Source organism: Pagrus pagrus (genome assembly GCF_965226575.1).
Source record: "Pagrus pagrus genome assembly, chromosome: 22".
NCBI lineage: Eukaryota > Metazoa > Chordata > Actinopteri > Spariformes > Sparidae > Pagrus > Pagrus pagrus.
Window position 1 is genome coordinate 21,151,313 of NC_140204.1, and position 20,543 is coordinate 21,171,855.

The window sequence follows — 20,543 nt, forward strand, 5'->3', positions numbered from 1 at the left end:
TCACGTTTATCTTCTACATTCAGTCGTGTGATGAACTGTCATGAAGGCGTCAGTCGGACCTGATGACGCGAGGCTCCTCGTCATTCACCGGCACCACTTCAACCATCACTTGTCTGTGGAGGTGGTGCCTGCCGTCAGTCAGCTGGATGGTAAAACTGTCCTCCGTGTTCTCTGAGTCATCGTGCACGTACATTAGATCCATACCTAGGTGTGTGGTTTTAGAAGATCAGTGTTCATGCACATCTTGGATTTCTATGTCATTCCGTCAGGTAGGAAATATCCATCAGAGTGCACCACTACTTATAAAAAACGCGGAGTTCGAAGGATGACAATGACTAAACTGTGACTAAAACTAATAAACATTCTAGTAAAGTTTAAGACTTATTAAAAAAGGTCTGCCAAACTGAACACTGATGTAAAATTACCATTTGTAAGATCTGTCATTGTGAAGTCGACCACCGGGGACTGAGCACCGGCCTCCCGTCTCCTGGCGGCCGGCTTTTCACCGCCGTGGTTGACGATGCTGCCGTGCTGCGGGGCTTTGACCACGCTGAAGCGCAGGATGTTCTTGGGGACATCCAGATCCATGGCGTGTAAAACTGACGAGTCCAGCTGCTTCATTTCTCCTTCACGGACCTCATCACAGAAGGACATCAGTGAGTATGGACCATGTCTTGTGTGCAGAATCTGATGGGAATGTTTCATTTTGGCGCTAAAACTTACTGTGATGTTGCGAGCCACAAACTCTGGGATCTCATCGTTGGTCGGGTTAATGATAATGTAGAAGGGGACATGGGCAGAGCTGTGTTTGCCGTCTGATACACAGAGCATGAACTGGTCAGCTGTGGGCTCCATCCTCTGGTGTCTGGACTGAACGTAGTTCACATGACCATCAATGATGTCTCTGTATGAAAAGGAGGCTAGGAACAAGGAAGAAAGTATAAATGATATTTTGGTCTCATATATCTGATAATAATAGTGTCTATCATAATGCTTACCTATGCTTATGCCTGTGTTGCTTTTCTCAAAGCCAGGACTGGGCAGGACATTTTCAATGTAGCCAAACTGTGGCGGAGAAATCAGACTGATCACCAGCTCGTTCAGGACCGTGTCCACATCAGAGGCCTTCAGGTGAGATGCAGTAATCGGGGCGGTCCCACCCTCATCCACCATGAAGATGTCTCCTACAGACAAGACATCAAGACATTAGAAATCCTTTGACGAATACAGGTACAGGTGTCAGACAGTTAAATTACTTCAACCTTTAAATTCTTTTCAGTTCATGCATTTCAGTGTGAGTGATTCTAGTTTTGAAAATGGCGGTTGTGTGTTTAAAATGTGTGTAATTTGCTTTGGGTAAGAAATCCTCCAATGTACACGCAAGATCAGCATATGAACTTTGTTTGTTTCATATAAAATATCTCCAGCCTGATCCTTTAAAAGTGATCTCAGTTAGGTGAAGTCCAAGAACAAAAACATTATGAAGTTCAGGCAACATCAAGAATGACTGGCTGCCTTTCATACCTACAGCAGAAACAGAGCAGCATTATCACACCGGTGTGTCCATCTGGTGAATTTAACTCTAATATCAACACTTATATATGAGGAAATATATGAGGCTTTTTTGTCCAAAACATGAAGCTAACAGAGGTTGACTGTGGGGACAGCTGTGTAGAAGTCTAGAGGAGATGATGGAGAAACACATTAAAACCCAACATATCTGTGTCGTGTGACTTCTGTTGAAGAAATGCCTCCAGAAAATGAAAGAACACACTTCAGAGAGGAGGTCAACCAATCATCTCCCATTGACTTAAGCACAGCTGTCACCACAGTCTGGCTGAAAAGGCATATTGCAGTGATAGAGGTGTTAGGTGCAAAGTCACAGTTGAGTGAGGGAAATGTTAAACCGACCCAGACAGTCCTGAGAAGAGTTCTAATGAACACATTAAGTGAAGACACCTGGAGGTCGACCCTGAGTGAGTACAAAGTGGTGAGTTACTTCCTTCTATTTGTCAGTGAAGCTCCAGCTCAGAGCTGCTCCTCTGGACACCAGCTGACTGCTTTAGAAATGGCCCACCTGTTGTAAGTGAGGGTGGCTGGCTGTCGACCGGGAACACTGTGACGTGGAGGTCGTACACAGGCAGGCTGTGCTGAGCCGTGCCTCTGGTCCTGCTGGGTTTTCCTCCACCACAGCATGCAGCAGACTTTTCCGTGTCTCCGTCAGAAATAACAAAGGTGATGGTGTCACGGCGAGGAGTGAGTCCAATCTCCAGCCCTGAACCACAGTTATATACAAAGCATTTAGAGACAGTCCTAACTGTACTCTACTATCCCCTCTTTTATACTTTATCAGTCTCCTTGGGGAAATTCAATGTTTTGAATTTAAATGTTTTGAGTGTGGCTATTCAGAACATCTTTAGTCACTTCAGCCCACCTGTGTGTTTGTAGGCGATGATCCCTGCAGTGATGTCGGCCTGGATGAAGCGATCGACGATGACACCGCTCCGGAGAACCACACCATGATACGGCTGCCGGGCGATCAGGAAGGTCAGGGTGCTGTTGTCGCTGTCTGCATCGGTGGCGTAGATAAACTCTGCTGTGATGACTATTTCCTGTCCCTCTGCACAGCTGAGAACCGGCTTCAAACCAGGAACCAGCACCGGGACCTCGTCGTTGACGGGTTTCACCTGGAGATGACGTGAAACAATGAATGGTTCATTTGATTTTCTGACGGCAAAGAAGGATCATGAGTGGACAGCATTCAGACGGTGCATTCCTAAAGGAAGCCCATTATTTTGTCAGATGAGAAGAATCACCTTCACTTGCAGGACAAAACTGACTGGATTGGTGCCATCTGTCGCAGTCAATTCAATGTTGTCCTCGACAGTCTCTGAGCTGTCGTGACTGTACCTGAATGACAAATGACAGACAGAATTATGATGTGCACTCTGATGTAATAAACAATCTGACCATGTGGAACATGCAGATGAGAGAATCTGATTACTCAGCTTCCTGCCACCATCTTGCTTTAAAACACTTCAGATAACAGCTGCTGACACTTGGCAACTATCAGGCTCATCTATCACATGATTGTTCTTATGAACACACAGATAAACTGATATTGGGATTTTCCACCTGGTGAATGATTATGGGAGATGGTAATATTCTTAATGTGGGACCTGAGCTCACATCAAGGTCTTCTTTCAAACACTTGATTGGATGATTGTGGTCTTTTACATTGATTTTTACAATCACTGCTTTCATCAATAACTTCTTTATTTGTGTACTTAATGAACTAATGATGTTAGTTTAAAGTGGTCCTAGTCTTTCTTTAACTTTCTTTGTGGCCCCTTTGGAGCAGAACTCCACAACAAGCTAAACTACACACACGTTTGACATAATGTGACTTTATTAAAGGTCCATATTGCAGAATATGAAAGTTCCTGTCTTTTTTTAATATAAAGCAGGTCTAGGTTCTACATAAATACTGTTAAAGTATCAAAACTTTAATCAACAGAGAAGTGTTCAGTACTTTTTAACAAGCTATCAGCTATATTCTGCCCTCTAGTGCTCATGTGGTTAGTTTTGTTGACAGTGTCAGAGAGCAGTATGTCTGTTCCTCTGCTTTTTGTTGAGGCTGTAGACGTGGTGTTGTACTGACCGGCATTTTAAAGGTGTTTCCATAAAGAAAAAAGAAAAAGCAAACGCAAACACCTATTATGTAGTGTTGTTAAGATGCAAAATGATACTAGGATCCCAAGTCCCCTTAATTTACTGAGTGAGCGGCCATGTATGAAATGATTTTTAAATCAGGTTTTTCCCCCCATTCATATTCAGAGCGTATTATTTAGGCGTCAATACCACATGAAATGGAGAAACAGTGAAGCAGGATATCTGACCTAACTTTAAGGCTTTTCAGGTCTTGCACAGTGAAAACGTGGCCTGGTTTGAGCGGGAGGCCGCCAAGCTGCAGAGCTCCATGCTGTGGGTCCCTCTGAAGCTCCACCCGCAGGACTTCTTCCATGGAGTCCACGTCTGACAGCAGCAGGTGCTCAGGGCCGAGCCAGCACTCCCCTCCCTCATCTACAGTCAGAGGGTTGGTAATGACCTGCAACAGAACAGATCAACACTTTTTCTATATATTCACATATCCACAAGGAAGGAATTAGTTAAGAATGATATAATTGTATTTTCCACCTGTGGTGGCTGGTTGTCCACTGGCACCACAGTGATGTTGAAGCAGATGCCAGTGACTGTTTTGCCCAGGTGGTTGGTCACAGAGAGGATCATTTGGATATACTGGGGGTAAGGGCCGATGTCCATGATGGGAGGCATGAAGGCGACTTTCATGAAGTTCACTGCATGCTGGACGCAAACCAAAAGGAAAACAATGGATATGTTGTGGATAAGCTAGTCTCACTGCATGGACCGCTAATGTATTCCTGAATAAAAAAAACAGAAAGAATCACCTGTGTGAAGAGCCTCAGGACTGGTGCATTGGAGTCTTTGGTGAATTTAGGTATGCTGTCGACTAAGAACAACCTCCCTGCGTCAGGACTGCTGCTCAGGAGGACGACAACACATTATTCAGACAACTGTTCCACTGTTTGGTGTCCACTGTGCTTTCTGAAGGTGAGGACATACTAACCTATGAGGACCGGAGTAGAAAGGTGGAGTGGTGACTGTGTATGTGAGCTCACTGTCTGGAGACTCCTGGTCTACAAAGTGAAGCTGTTGTCGTGTTATATGGAGCACCTCTGTTTCTTTGATCACAAGACATCGGCTGGACCCAGGGACCTCTTTAGGTGGTTGGTCTGGGACTGGCTCTATGTGAACCATCAACACCTGCACCACAAGGACACCAGCATAGATCAGATAGCAAGTACAGTTCTGTGTTGACATAATTCAAGTAGAACAATGAAACTCTACAACAGATGTTTCTCCCATTGATTCTCCCTTTTTGTTTTAGCGAGCTACCTTCAGTCAGTTAGTCTGTCGGCCTTCCACCACTTTGGTTCATATAATTTTTTCATTTTATTTCATACTTCTGGATGGATTTCCATGAAATGTGTTACTGACATATGTGGCCTGCAGATGTAAACCTCACTGTACTCGAAAAAGCCAGCTAGTGTAAACCTGTGTAGACGCTTAGAGGATTTGTTAATGATCACTCAGCATAAATTGAAATGGTGTCTTCTCATCTTGTCCTGTAGTGGCTCACTAAACAACAGTATTGTCAGGATGTGTTGTCGTTACCCACTTGAGTCTCAGACAGGTTGGGGGGGTCGTGGAAATCCGACAGCACCACCTCAAAGGAGTCATCAAACACCTCATTTCCTAGATGTCGATAGTAAACCATGGACTGAGACAGGTCTTTCTGCAGAAAGTGTCTGACAGGATAACCTGGATTCAAACCAACAGAAACATGATTTGGTTAAAAACACAACTGAGCTCCATGTTGGACAAAATAAAAGATAAAGTCCCTTCTTCTGACCTGTGAGCCCCGGTCCTGGGATTTTCATGACCTCTCCTGCCTGTGGGGGGCGGGTGATGTTAAAGAGGATGTAGTCGTCGCTGGAGTCCATGTCTGAGGCCTGGAGGATGGAGCCTCTCAGTAAAGCCATCTGGCCCTCTGACACCTCCAGCAGCATGTTGGTGATGAGGAACGGAGGGCTGTCGTCCTTCGGCAGGATCTTGATGGGGAACTTGTGTCGGGTCTGATGGTGGCCGTCAGTGATCCGGAAGATGATGAAGTCTTTGGTGGAGTCGCTGTCGTCGTGGTGATAGCGAACCACGCCTGCTTTGATGTCATTGACGGTGAACATGAAGCCCTTTCCACCTGGATTTGACGGTAACAATCAAAAACAAAAGTCATATTTCAAAAAAGCATTGTTTCTTCTTTTAATATACTGTGAAAGTTTGCATTTTGTTGTACGACCCTGTGATCTAGAATGCTAAAATAAATCAACCTTGATCCAGCTCGTGATAGATTTACATATTTGCAGTAAAGCCAGGCAGATTTAACCTAAAATGTATTATGATAGCTTAAAATGACCTAAACAGAGGTAAGCAGACAGAGTGTGTGCTTGTTGTGTCAGTACCTCTGACAGTGAGCCGTCCGTGCTGCAGGCCGTCCACAGTGATGATACGAACGGCGTTCAGGTTGTCGTTGTCCACGAGCTGGAGCTGCTCCCACATGATTGGCCTTGACTGACCCTCTAACAGACTGAGACCTGGGAGACAAATTGTTCATAGAGGGAAATATTTTGCTAAGTACACAGTAGATGCCAAGTCTCTTTCTGAAGGATACCTACAACACCAGAGAGTCAGATTTCTGGTGCAACTATGCGTGTATTTATGCACCAGACATAACTGCTATCTCATGGGATAGTTAACAATTAACAGACACATTAAAACATTAGCATTAATGTGCGTCGCATTTCTCTGCTTTTTGGTTTTCGTGCATTGTAGTGTGGTGATGATAGCATACCCATGTTCCAAGACACTCTGGGTGCATTCGTATCTGCGTTCCTCACGGACACGTGAACAGTCATTGATTGGCTCTTCTCAAAGAAAAAATCGTGAACCTCAAATTCCACCTGTATGGGAAGATTAGGAAGAGCTTCATAAACCACTGACAACACCAAGCTAACTGTTTTATGTACTGACTGTACAAAGTAAAAGAAGGAGTGCTACCTGGTAAGTTCGGCGCTGGCTGTGCGAGGAGTTTGGAGGTTGATACCCGATGAGCATGTCATTGAGATCGAGCCATGTAAAGGAGGAGACTGGGCGAGTGTGGTCGGACAGGTGGGTGATGAAGCCGTCTGCAGGGGGTTTGGTGATGTTGAAAACCAAAAGCTGTTTGAGAGTTTCCTCATCCTCAGCGTCTAGTGTAGCAGTGGAGAGTGGCGTGAGGATGAACTGGTCCACCTCCAGGATAAACATGGACATGAAGGACGGTTTGGGAGGCTGGTTGGGCATTGCACCGATTATCCGCACTGGAATCCAGGCCTGCTCAGACTGCACAGAGAAAACACAATGACCAGCATTTCCAGGTAAATTTCCCATGTTTTTGTCTATTTAGCATCTCTTCTTTAAAAATGGGCAGAGGTATGATGTCCATCTTTTATTTAGTGTCAAAATAAAGTCAATAAAAGAGCAAATGTGAAAAAAAGGGAAAATTTGTAAAAACAGGTCAAGACAGGGTAATTAAATAAATAGATGAGTAAATAACCAAATAATATCTACAACAGTATCTGATCACCGACACTAATACTCACAATTAAATACCAGTATTATGTGCTGCTATCCCGTACATGTTATAGCTGTAACTCAAAACTACTCAACAAAAGGCCAGTGGATCAAATATACTGCGGTAACACTCATTAGTACCATGTCTTGATACAGTATACTCACAGGTAGTAAAAAACAAAGAAATACAAAGTTGTTAGCATTAACACGGACAGATGACCTGATATATGCTGCCACTCCGGGTGTCCTTAAGGTCCAGTCTGATTGCGATGTAGTCTACGTCTGGCGATGGAGGGTCTATGTGCTGATACCTCAGCCCCGTCATTAGGAAGTCGTCACAGGGAATTTTGGTAAACTTCAGCAGCTTCAGACCCTTCAGGCAGTCCTCAGATCTACACATCGCTCTGGCTTTATTATCTAAAAAGTTACACAAGCATTGAGAGATTCACTTTTTGTCCTCTTGTTTTGCTTACTGAGTGTGACATCTAGATAATGTCATCGTTCTGTCACTAAAAGGACACTGCATTTTCATATCAACTCATCAGAATGTTGAATTAATAAACAGAAGAAGTATCTGCTGCTGCACCACCAGACTACAGAGCAGCTTCACTCCTCATCAATGAATGACTGGTTTATTTTTCTGACTTCATGATTATTTTTGATTCATCTGTATAGTCTAAGTTTTGTTGTGTTTGTGTGTCTGGTTTAGGGAATATACAGCAGAAATGTCATTCAATAATTTTGTGGTGCATAATGACAGTTAAATGAATCTTTAATCAGCTCTCAGCCACACATTTCCATAGTTTACCTAGCTGCTGACGTAAGTGGATGAAGCTCTCTGGCTCATCCCCTCTCTTCATGGCTTTCTCTGGCTCTCCGGTGACCAGTTGGCCGTGGGCTGGCAGGTGGGTGTCGTGGCCACTCAGATGGATGCTACACTCCAGGCTAGACCTCCTCTCATAGTGGAAGGACAGCACATTACCATCCACGACATCAGAGAGACCGTAGAACTCAGGAACCTCCAGGGATTTGGGCCCCAGCTTTATGATGCTGCATTCAGGTTCCATAATGTCCACATGGAGAGAAAACACCTCCATGTGTGTCTCTGTCTCTGTGAACCTGGTCAGAAAAGCACAAGACGATCATGCTCCCACAGAGAAAAAAGGAAATAAGCAGATTTCCCATTTGAAGTACATGCAGGTGTTGCACCTGTACAGTCGAAGCTTGACAGTGTCCTCCTTTAACAATGGACAGCCGTTGTGGACGTACTTCACCTCATCAGCCAGATAGTGGCAGTCAAATACCTGAACAAGTCAAGGGAGAGATCTTCATAATCAAACACAATGAGTGAGTTAGAATCACATGAACATTGCTCAGCTGACCTGATATGTGCTAAACATTAGTGGAACTAGTGTTAGTATCATCATAACTGACACACCAGCAGCACTTTAGGCTTTAGCAGCGTGAGCTAAGTGGGCTAAGCAATAATAATAGTGCTGTTAGTATTCACACAATAAACTGAATCTTCATGAATGAATGATACGTTGTACTGATCGCTCTGAGAAAGAGGATCATCCAGGTGGAAGTTAAACAAAAATATTTAATACTAACATTAGCCACCCAAAACTTCTGGTTTACCAAGTAAAGGTTGTAGCTGAACAACACCTGAGTGTTTTAAATTGAGTTAGGGTGCACTGCGTTACGTAACTTTTGGTTTAACTTTTAATGTGTAAGAGGAAGAATCTGATATTTCGTAAGTCCAGCTTTTTAAAACTTCAGCGTGCAGTGGTTTTATAGTAGTTTCCATTATATTCTGACTAGAAGCCAAAATCAGATTTTCAGTTAATCTTGATCAAAACTACTTCACTGTCACGTCTGTGTCTAGGCATGAAGAAACCACATGGTAACAAAGACCAGATACAAGATCAGATTTGAGATCAGATATAAGATCAGATTTAAACTACATTCAGTTTATCTGCAAAGGAACTAATAAATACCAAATCAAGAACTAACAGAAAGCTTTATTTAATTCAGAGGTCAGATGAACATGAAGTGTCTCATTTGTCCATAGGTAAGAACACAATTCCATATATTTGGAGAATAAAGTTTCCAACAATAAATGAAGAATGTGTCATAATGGAGCTTTTCCTTTGAAGGAAATCTCTATTTTCCCTGTAATCAGGACTAAATTACACAGTTGTTTCCAGGACACTTACCAGGAAATGACAGACCTGTAAATGATGTTTTTGCTGGAATGGTTATTATGATGAATGATGTGAGAACAGACAACTAAATAACTACTTACCAGTCTCATGTAGTTCCAACATACTACAACCATGAAGCCACACACTGACCAAGGACTGTTTCTGATGAACTCTGACCCTAGATGGTGCTACATTGACCAAAAACTAATTATTATGATCCTTATTGCATACATAAACTGGGCTGGCAGTGAGGACTTGGATCAGTGGCCACGGGGTATGTCATGAAATTAGATTTAAAGTCAGTTGGAAATGAATTGAACTGTGTGGTGTCAGTGGCTCGATTGTCTCCAACTTAACTCAAAACTGCTCAGGTATGTGAAAGGTGTAAATGATGTGTGGGCTTATCAATGGCAAAGGGAATGTTTTAAGTTTTTGTCTAGATTTTTTCTGCTTTAAGCATGAACAACAGCTCATACTGGACATTCAGCAGGTGACTGTATCTGTCAGCACAGTCATTAGAGAGGAGACAGCCTGTCTGACTGGGAAACAAAGGAGGAAGTATGGAAGTCCACCTTTTCTTCCCCAGAAATACCTTTTCTTTTCTTGACTGAATGCTAGGCTGCTCAGAAAATGAAAATAGATGTCCAGGCCACATGTGTATAAAATAAAAGTCAGCAGTAGAAGTCCTAAACATGGCTTTTCACACTACACTTGACCTAACCTAAACCCAGTGGACACAAAGCCTTTCTTTTCACGATCATATCACAAAGGTTTAGTCTTGACAGTAATGTATTTTGTAGGAGACTTGGTTATCCATCTGTTTTCCTATTAATACTCTATCAGTTTTATTAATGAACTGTTTCCCTATCCTGGCAACAAAAGTGCGATGAACATTTTTATGATTATGTTTACACAACTCAGATTACTTGATATAAATTAGGAAAAGATTGTGTATTTGGTTAAATATTGAAAAAAATGTAAATGCTAATTTGAAGCCTGAGATTAGACGTGTTGTTTCATTATTTCACCAAAATCACAATCAACCAAATACATTGGAAAAAAACTTTGCCAGGATAATATTCCTAAGTTTCCTAAATTTTGATTAAAATTGTGACACTTCACTTTTCACTTTTTTTTCTTTTTGGTGTTTGTTGTTGTAATACTCATTCCGGCCACAAGTGCAGGACTACCCCATGCTCTAAACAGGCCCAAAAGTACTCGTGTTTTCTTCCATGAGGGTTTCTAAAGATGCAGTATGTAAGAACTTTAGTGAAAAAATTTAAAAATCCACTAAAATGATCAACAAATTGTGAAGAAATAACAGTTTGCCGATTGTGTTGTCTATCTATTGGGTTGCATAGATATCTACTGATGTTAAGTTAGTCCAGCCAGCCCGGACCCATCCCGGTCCAAAGCTCCTGTGCTATATGTTTTGAGTATGAGTCAGCAGGCCAATTCTTACATACTGCGCCTTTAATTTCTCTCTGCACTCCAAACACAACATACATATATTGTGTGTTAGCATGTAATATACTATTGTCATGCCTTTCCTGAGCAGAAATGTATTTTATTGGAGAAATTAAAACTCACTTGGAAGAAAATATGATATTTTTTTTCGCTTGTTTGACAGACAGAATTGTAAATGTAATGGAATGTAATGTGTTTTTTCACCTGTTCTTTGGTCATACACACAGGAAAGACATTTAGAAAATCTATCACCAGAATTCTCTCTCCTGCCTCTCTGGGCCTCAACACAAGGTTTTCCATTCACCTCTGTATTTCTTGTTATCAATTTCATCTTTTAAATCATTGGCTCCTTCTGACAATTTCATTTGTTTTCGTCAGGTGTCATGTGCTTTGGTGGTGCTAGAGGTCCATACATCATACACTGAGGCGTACAGCTGTGGGATCTTTCGGGCCAGTTACATTTTGTAGCAACGTAAGCTGGAAATGGTGAAAAATAAATCAGAGCTTACAACCCAGCACCAAGCTCTTGTCATCATTACATCAACACTGATAATATATGACATAGTTTCTACATGTTAGCTGTCAAACAGTGCTATGGGAGCATAACTACTTGGTTTTACTCTGCATGGTTAAGTGCCTTCTGTGGTTTTCATGAGAAGAGGATCTTTCCATTACCTGAGGCAGGAGTTTTCCCACTCGCTGAGTGATGGGCTCATTTAACACCACCTCCACTTTGCATGCATCCTTCTGACGGGGAATATGGAATTGCAGGTCACCCTCCTGGAGGTAGGTCGACTGCCCTCGTTTCACCTTTAAACCCTTATTGACTTTCACAAGGGAACAGTGTGATGAATGGGTCATTGCCAGCAGAAGCACTGGAAACAAGGCCCAGGCCAGTGTTTGACCCCGTGAACCCATCACTGTCAGTCACAAGCCCACGTCCTGTAAGGTCTTCAAGGACCGGCTCCAAACAGAGGCAGGATCACTCTCAGAAACTCACTTCAGACGGGGACTTCAGCAGACCACGGGATGTCTTTCTCATGAGGAGAAGCTGCATTTTCCTCTGGTTGTCGGTTGATATTGTGTTTTTGAGCTTTTTACCAGGTCGCATGATCGGCCAGGAGCTGTAAAAGAAATGAAACAAGATTCTGATTGTGTCATTTACGGAAGCCCTAGAGGGCCATGCATTCATACATTTTATTTCCTCCGTTTTCCCGTGATAACGAGTTAATTTCATTTGTTTTCTTGAGATCTCGAGTTATTATCTTGAAATAACAACTACCGTTGATAACGGGATAATTTTTCTCGAGATCTCGAGATAACGAAGCTTTGTTTACCCGAGATAACGATAAAATTAATTTGAGATCTCGAGATAATGACTGCAATATGATAGGCCTGAGATTATGGAGACGCCCGGGACCTCGTAGCTGGTCAGCTATGTAGTTAACGACAACATCAGGCTCACTTAGATTGCGCCGCCGATATAGCTGAAGCCTTGCTAACCCTCTTTTTAGATTATGCACACTTATGTGTATATTATCTGTAATAGCAAGGCACAATGCTATTTCAGCCTGTGTCAGGCCTTGATGGAAAAGATATGTGACGTGGTGATCGATATGCTCCTGCTCCTCTGACATTGCTACACTGAATGATGTTTCCTGCAATGATTTAATATACTACACTATCGTTTTGTTTTCTCAAGATCTCGAGAAAATTATCCCGTTATCTCGGGAAAATGGCAGTTGTTATTTCGAGATAATAACTTGAGATCTCGAGAAAACAAATGAAATTAACTCGTTATCACGGGAAAACGGAGGAAATAAAATGTATGAATGCATGGCCCTTTAGGGCTTCCGTAGTCATTTCTTACTGGTACATAAAACAGTTTACTGTAATACTATCTGTCATATTATTCCTTTCTAACAGAAAAAACCAGTCAGTGCAAAACAAGTCTGATTTTCACACTCCTCTTAGCTCTATTTTGGTCTCCACCTTCTCCTGACAAAAATATCAGCTAAATGGTCCATAATGTTTACCAGCTAACTGCTAATGTTGTTGGTTCTTCTGCTTGGTGTTGAGCAGGTGGTGTAGTCTAGGTTTTAAGAGCCTTTTTGGAAAATATTGTGCACATATTTACATTCTGTCAGAGAATAAGATGAGAAGATTGACTAGAACGTGATTAGCCAAGCTTAACATTCCCACAGCAGGGGTCACAATTGGCCTGGCTCTGTCCAAAGTTCCCTTACCAACACCTCTACAGCTCACTAATTAACTCTGCCAAATCTATACACTTTTGTGGTGTTAGGTTAAGTTACATGCTGGAGCTATTTTTTGGCAAACAACAGTAGGGTGCAGTGACTGTGTTGCCTTGTGAAGCAGCTGCCAGGCTTTAAGCTCTGAGCTGGTGTCTGAACCACAGTGGTTTGGTCCAGTCAGTGTCCTCTGAGGAACTGCTGGCAGCGACGGGCGCTGTTGAGATGTGACAACCAGGGAGAGAACTGACTGCTCATTTGAAACCAACAAAAACAACAATGGTGGCACCTAGAGAAGTTAGCATAGCTGCTGCTGTAGCATCAGTTACATCAGAATTGGACAGTTTACAGTATTTTAATGAAAGAAGGACAAAGAACAGCACTGAAGGCTTTTCTCTATGGAAGACATGTTCGCTCTGGCTTGGCAAGAGTTTGATTTACCAACAGACTCCATTGGTAGCACTCTTCTACTGTTGATCTGACTGGTTAAAGTTAGCCTGTGATAGACAGATAGTTTCAACCAATCACCTGCCACCTTTTATTTTAAAGGCCTGCCCTTTTCCAAACAAAAAACAAAACCTGTGCTCCCTGAGTGTATTGGACAGATCTAACTAAAGCTGGAGGAGCTCCACAGAAGTGCTGGACGGAGGACTTCAATGTTGTCTGTCAAGAAATAAATCTAGCACATTACTCCTCATGAAACCAAGAACAAATCAGTGAGCTTTAGAGGTGCTGGTAGTTGTATTTCTAAACTTTGGACAGAGGTGGACTCGCTATTTTCACCCGCTTCCAGTATTTATGCTCAGCTAGCCCACCTGACTCCAGCTCTGTGCTTAACACACAGACATGAGACTGATATCAATCCTCTAATCTTACTCTTGTAATGAAGCCCAATAAGTGTACCTCCCAAATTATCGTTGTTTTTCTTCAATGTTATGTTATTGCAAATGCAAAACAGTAATAAGATAGCACTAGGCCCCGATCACACACATTCTCATCACGAAAGGCGCAACAGCTTCAAAAATGCATTTGAAAAGCTTGTCCTGGGCAAAAACAGTGTGGTAAAACTGTGGAGTGGGGCAGCATGCACAGCAGACCATCATATGCAGTTAATGGAAAAGGCAGTGGGACACCAAAAGTGGAACTCTGCACATAGTACCATAGAAAAACAGTGGTTAAGCTGTCAACACCTCTCTAGCACCATTGTGCTCTAACACCATTAGACAACCACCATTGCTGAGGAAAATGTATCTGACATAACAAAACAAAGGTCTAGCTGTTTTTAGGAATTTCAATGCAGATATCTTACACATTATACAGTACCTTTAAATACCGTGTTCTATAAGGGCAGCAGCCTCCATGAACAGATCTTTATCATGACTTCAAAGTTTTATACTTTTTGAGAAGCAGCCAATACCACAAGAAACAATATAATTAAACTACGAGGTCTACAAGCTGAAGCATGAGCGAGCAACAATATAACCCCCCACATACAGAAATACACCAACACTGCTGTTTAATGACGACGACCGGAAAGTACATTTACCGTTCATTGTTTTTGTAATTATATGACAGAGAACAGCAATAATGAGAGTTTTCAACCAGCTTCAGGCATGTTCCAGACCTCTATTCATAGACTCCGTGACTTGTTCTGTGCTCAGGGTGCCAGGAAACATGTTCATTATGTACAAATGTTGGCCCTCTCCTGAGGCTAAACAGCCTCTCTGGTAATAGCATGATGTTTCTCACTGACCTTTGACCTTTACAGAGTCACCTTTCTCCCTATTTAATCTGTGCTGGAGTTACCACAATTATTAAAGCAGCAGGGGACAAACATCCTATAAAACCATCTTTAAAACTTCCTTCAGAATAACCTCAGGGGTCTTATATCGCCCCCCTTCTTTTTCAGTCATGGCATGTTTTCATTTTATGTTCTGTTTCACTGTTGGCTCCTTGTACCTAGTTTCTCCTTCCTCCCCAGGGATCAATATAGTTTCATCTTACCTCCTCCTAGACCCCACTTAGGATGTGCGATGAGTTGTTTTGTATTTGAGAAAAAAGGCTTTAGATGTCACCCTGCCACATTCCTTCAACACTTCTCTGGGACACCTACTCAAGACCTCACACAGAAAGCACCTTGGACAGAAAAAGCACCTTATAATCAGCCGCTGCATTGGGGAACATGTTACAGCCTGTCCCCGTGAACAATGCTTGTGTCGAGGGGAGCTGGAAAATCATGTTCAAGGAGCTGAGTGCACAAACAAGATTCCAAATGGCCACAGCTCCCTTCACCCTCACCTCCACCTCCGACCCCATCAGGAGTGCTGGCCATGTACTGCATCTGTCAGTCCTAATTAAATATTCTGTCTCATTTAGTTGATTTTCATGTTTTTACTACAATTGTAGGATTACATGTTTCATTTCAAAAGCTGCTGTTCAGCTGAAAACAAGGCTGTTCACTTACAGGCCCTGAAGAGCAGAAACCTTGAATGAATGTGGTTGAAGCTGATAGCATAACTCTTACTTCAAATGATCCTGTGTGACCTTTAGTGTGCAATATATCCAAAGTGCCAACGTGTATATTGCATTGTACAGCAAGGATGATTCCATGTCCAGTTGGGGGCAGTGCAACAAGCTTCCACCTGATGACTGGCCTGATATTTACTCTCCTTTTCACTCTGTTTTTGTCTCCTCCAACTTCTAAGTGAAATATCTGGCTGCTTAATACTCCACTATGTTCATTATCTTAAATTGTCTGATATTTGGTGCTGGATGAGTAATGAACAGATATTTGTTGAAGCTTTAGGGATGACAACACCTGCCAGCTGGAAACATAGGTAATGAGAGAGATGAGGGGGTTGATCTTAAAGAGGCTACAGGGCACAGTAGAGCTGGGGGGATTATTCTCTGTGTGTTTGTCATGACTCACCTTTTTCACATTACACAGAGTTATTTAATCCAAAGTTGATATAAAGACACTGATCAGTACAGCTTTGAAAAAACTCTTCTCTGCACTGTGGCCTTGTGATCAGCATTACTTAGCATCACAGTTTGAACTGTGATTTAATCAATCAATTAAAAAGCAACTGAACTATCAACAAGTTTCCTGCAGAGGTCACTGGGACACTATCACAGGCCAAACTACGCGTAACGATGGCACTTTCTAGCCTTTAGCAGCGTTAGCTCAGTGGGCTAAGAAATATTAATAGCTAGTAGTATTCACTCAATAAAGTCGTTAACCTACTGTAGGTCTTCATTAATGAATGGTACACTGCACCAATCGCTCTGAGAAAGAGGGTTTGCGTCCTGTTACCACGGAAAATGCCTGTTACGGTTAATTTGCATGAGGTATCATATGACCAGCAATAAGGTTTATACTGGTTGAAAGTGTAGGAAGGATTACTAGAGTATGTTAACAGCAAGTATACATGATATTAGAAAAGTAAGTGGAGACCACTCTCCACAGTCTGCAGTGTACTTGTGGTCTCTGCCCTATAGTTCCAGTGCAGACAGTCTGACAACCAGAAGATAGTATGAACACCAATTTTAGACAAAAGTATTCTTTTTTTAGAAGAATCTTTATTCCTCACATACAACCACACAATGTACATCGCAGTGAAACTGGTGCTCTGCATTAAGCAGTGGGCAGTATGGCCCCGGGCGCTGTACACTCCCTGATTCCCAACCTGTGAGCTGGGCATCAACTGCATAATTAACCCAACATACATGTTTGGACGGTGTTTGAAACCATACAAGCACAGGAAGAACATGTAAACTCCACACAGAAAGACTGATGAATTGATGAAAATAATGGTGAAGCTCTTACAAGACCCTGCCTCCCCAGAGCCACAGAGGACATAATACAAATGCTTTAACAGGATGAGCCCTACTCCTCAGAGCGTGTGATCTTCAAGTGTAAACTTTGTGGAGCGGATGTGAATCAGCTGGAGAGAGTGGTACCATACCATGCAACGCTGATGTTGTGTTTAGGTTGGGATTAGGGAGTGCATGCTGAACTGCCAGAAGCCTTTGGGAATGTAAATGTAGTCTGTCATTAGACCTGCCGTCTCTGACACTCTCCTCCTGACTGACGTGTCCGTGGAGGAAACAGTTCACTCCTGACATGTGAGGATAATTTAAGGTGAGGTCGGTGGTGTTAGTCTGGCTAGGATCTGCACCCACAGTACGGAAATAACACGGCTTCCCTGGATGCATCGTGTTGACATTATTCTGTCGAGCGACTGTAACTCGAAGCTCTGCCAAAACAGGAAAAGGATCAACTACAAACAGGGCCAGGACCCTCAGAGTGCTCCAGGCAGCTTAACATCAGGACCTTTCCCAGCGCTCCCACCTCCCATCTGCAGCCTCCCCACTGGGACTCACACCAGTCCAACTCTCTAACAGGACAATTTACTGAGTGCCGTTAAACTGAGAGTAAATATCAGTGACAAGCTGTCATTTGGTGTGACACAATGTTGGACGGGCTGTTATCTGCTAAAATGTGATCTACTCTCACCTCGATTGGACTTTGGTTCGCTCTGCATGTAGTAACGTACCAAGCTGCATGCTATGTAGACCAGGAGGGAAGATGTTGAAGTGTTTCTTCTTCAGATGAATGTCTTGAAAAATAGAAACATGACTGATAGTTGTACATCTCATTCTAAACCCAGAGGCTTTAACATGCTCCCATTCAGCTACGAGAGCATCAGTGAGGTCCGACACTGATGTTGGGTGATACGGTCTGAGTCACAGTCGTTGTTCCAGAAAGTCAGTGTCTGGCTGGTACGTTCCCCGCTGGTTAGTGTATGTTAACCGTTAGCTCGAGAGCTACGTTACTTGGCCAACTAGCCTTGTAAGTAGATACTAAGTCACCAAGCTTTGCACCACCTGCATCACAAGCACATGCTGACAAACCTCTCTGTACCATGTTCTGCTGTGACCAGGCCTTAAAGCAGGCCAGTGTACCTTATAATGAACAGCAGTCACTGTTGCAAGAAGTGGAAAATGACAGGAGAGTGCTAAGTGCTAAAGTGCATACAGTTTTTCTAACCTTAGCTAACATTAGCCAACAAGAGCTAGTGATCAGACTTGCAAAATACAGAGTGTAGGAGCAAAACCCCTGAGGAAGAAGACGATGTACATGCTGGTGGCATCAGAGTGACCGTGAAACAACAGAGTTCTAATGAAAATCCTACTTTACAATCTGGGCATGTGACTTATTACAGATTAAAGGGGCATTTAACAGGCAGGAGGGTCCAACAGAAAATACTGTTAGTTTGCATTATGGGACATTTAGGCTCCAGTTGACCTATATTTGGGTCTGACCATTCTTTTCAAGAATAGGCCTCTTGTGAGTTTATGGAAGTGCAAAATGAAATCACTTTGGTTGTTTGTTACGAATTGAAAAATTTTTTAGGGGAAGATAGAGCACGAGCCATTAGATAAGTGTAGAAATAAATATAGGAGATTTTTTTCAAACATTTCTTCACCAAGCTTCTTTGAACTGAAAAATGTACTATGTCCATGCTGATGGAAAGTCAGGTGAAGTTTCGTAGTCCACAAAACATTTCTGGAGCTTCACAGTAAAACAGCGTTGCAGCCTTCTGCTAAACAACCGAAGTAGCTGGAGACAAAAAAAAAACAACAACCAAAAAACATCAAATGTCTCCATACAGCTCGTCTGCTGTAATCCAAGTCTCCAGAAGCCCCAAGAAACTTCACCTGACTTCCCATCAGCATGGAGGGAGGAGGTAATAACTGAACTGACATTTTTGGGTGAAACTTTTCTATAGATTAAAGATTTGACATACACCAGCTGGGAAAAACAGAACATGTGCTTTCTGTCTGTTTAGCCCATCTCCTCCTTGCAAAGATAACATACCACAAGCAAAAAATAATAATCAAACGTCATAAAGGTCAAAAGCATCTCATAACTCTGCCCTCATAATAAGTAACCCTTCCATAACCCAGCAGAATTCCATCCTGCCTCTCCCAAACCACGATCCAGTGATGAGCACAGAGCACACAGCTGTGAGGGAATGTGATGTGTCACATAACAAGTGGCTTCGCTTCACAGCTGGGAATGTCCGTTCCATCCATTCACAGCTACGGCTTCTTCTTCTAATCTTAATAATGACAGGGTCCTTAGCAGCCAGCAATTTTCAAAGAAACACAAGCCACCAGGGAAGAAGAAGAAGAAGAAGAAGAAGAAGAAGAAGAAGAAGGTATTCTGCTGGAAACATGAGTGGACAAACGTTGGCTGCCGTCCAGCAGCACAGTCCAGAATGTGCAACAGAAAGCTTTAAAAAAAGCTCCCAAATACTTCCTAACTGCTGGAAACAAGAGCTGAGTACGAGAGTGTAAGCTCTGTGCACCGGTGCATTATACAGAGCAGCAGCATTACAGAAAGAAGCATGTATGTACAGTTTGAAAATCATTAGATTTATGAACACTATGTAATGACTTTTAGTCTGCAGGAGTTCACTGAGGCACCAGTTGATGGGTATGCAGAGTGATGAATTCAGAAAACACTAAGAGATTCAGTATCAATAGTATAGTTTGGGAAGAGAGACAGACAGACAGACAGACAGACAGAGAGAATCAAAACAAAAGCTACCAAAAAAGGAGGGAGAAGAAGAAAAAACCTCTTATTATGCTCTTGAGGAAGAAAGGTAACCAGCGGAGATCTCCACATACATTTAGACATGTCCTTACCTGATCTGCTCACATCTGGCGCCTCTTCTTCTTCCTCCTCCTCTGCCTACCTGCCTGCTCCCCTCTGCTCTACACAGCAGCTAGCTCTGTTGATTGAGTCTTGCTCACTCCTCAGAGACAAACTCCACCCACAGGAGAGTGAGATGAGTAGAGAGGGAGAAGGAGGGAGGGACAGAGGGTGAGGGCAGGAAGCGCTGACTGAGGACGCCTTCCTCCTCTTGTTGCTGCTCTGGAATCAGTAATCGGAGTGGAAAAAAACCTAAAGACAAACACTGGGCTCTGAGATCAAAGACTGGTCCAAAGTGCCTGCTGGTTTAAGGAACAGCTTTGTCATTATTGAAGAGAAAGAAGCACAGATAAAAGGCTGAACAGTGCACTAATGTAAGGAAAACACCAAGAGAGCTGAGACTGACTTCATGTACTCTACACACACACACACACACACACACACACACACACACACACACACACTGTAAAGACAGAGCACTGGTGTTAGACTGAAAGACATGAAAAACACACAGATTTTGTGAAATCAGAATCCTAACTCATTTTAGATTTTCCTCTGATGTCCTGTAACTTCTTCAACACGTCCTCGTGTCTAAACAGCTGAACAGGTCGACTCCGATGACTCCCACAACAACACGAGCACTGCAGC

General features: G+C 42.7%; 1 protein-coding gene across 2 annotated transcripts in view; it reads right to left on the reverse strand.

Annotated features, from left to right (window-relative positions):
* The window catches only part of frem1a (Fras1 related extracellular matrix 1a), a 31,388-nt gene extending 11,432 nt beyond the window's left edge, over positions 1 to 19,956 (reverse strand). For both annotated transcript variants that reach the window (XM_084344288.1, XM_084344287.1), the window contains exons 1-21: positions 19,889 to 19,956; positions 11,598 to 12,046; positions 8,461 to 8,555; positions 8,060 to 8,370; positions 7,472 to 7,668; positions 6,697 to 7,020; positions 6,491 to 6,599; positions 6,102 to 6,233; positions 5,495 to 5,839; positions 5,261 to 5,403; positions 4,649 to 4,845; positions 4,470 to 4,560; positions 4,198 to 4,365; positions 3,900 to 4,108; positions 2,817 to 2,910; positions 2,435 to 2,687; positions 2,078 to 2,275; positions 999 to 1,184; positions 724 to 920; positions 426 to 636; positions 60 to 204 (exon numbers count right to left, since the gene is read on the reverse strand). In XM_084344288.1, the coding sequence (XP_084200414.1) occupies positions 60 to 204; positions 426 to 636; positions 724 to 920; positions 999 to 1,184; positions 2,078 to 2,275; positions 2,435 to 2,687; positions 2,817 to 2,910; positions 3,900 to 4,108; positions 4,198 to 4,365; positions 4,470 to 4,560; positions 4,649 to 4,845; positions 5,261 to 5,403; positions 5,495 to 5,839; positions 6,102 to 6,233; positions 6,491 to 6,599; positions 6,697 to 7,020; positions 7,472 to 7,668; positions 8,060 to 8,370; positions 8,461 to 8,555; positions 11,598 to 11,840 (3,848 nt within the window). In that variant the 5' untranslated portion in view covers positions 11,841 to 12,046; positions 19,889 to 19,956. The remainder of the gene's footprint in view (positions 1 to 59; positions 205 to 425; positions 637 to 723; positions 921 to 998; positions 1,185 to 2,077; positions 2,276 to 2,434; positions 2,688 to 2,816; positions 2,911 to 3,899; positions 4,109 to 4,197; positions 4,366 to 4,469; positions 4,561 to 4,648; positions 4,846 to 5,260; positions 5,404 to 5,494; positions 5,840 to 6,101; positions 6,234 to 6,490; positions 6,600 to 6,696; positions 7,021 to 7,471; positions 7,669 to 8,059; positions 8,371 to 8,460; positions 8,556 to 11,597; positions 12,047 to 19,888) is intronic.
* Between the last annotated feature and the right edge of the window lie 587 nt (positions 19,957 to 20,543).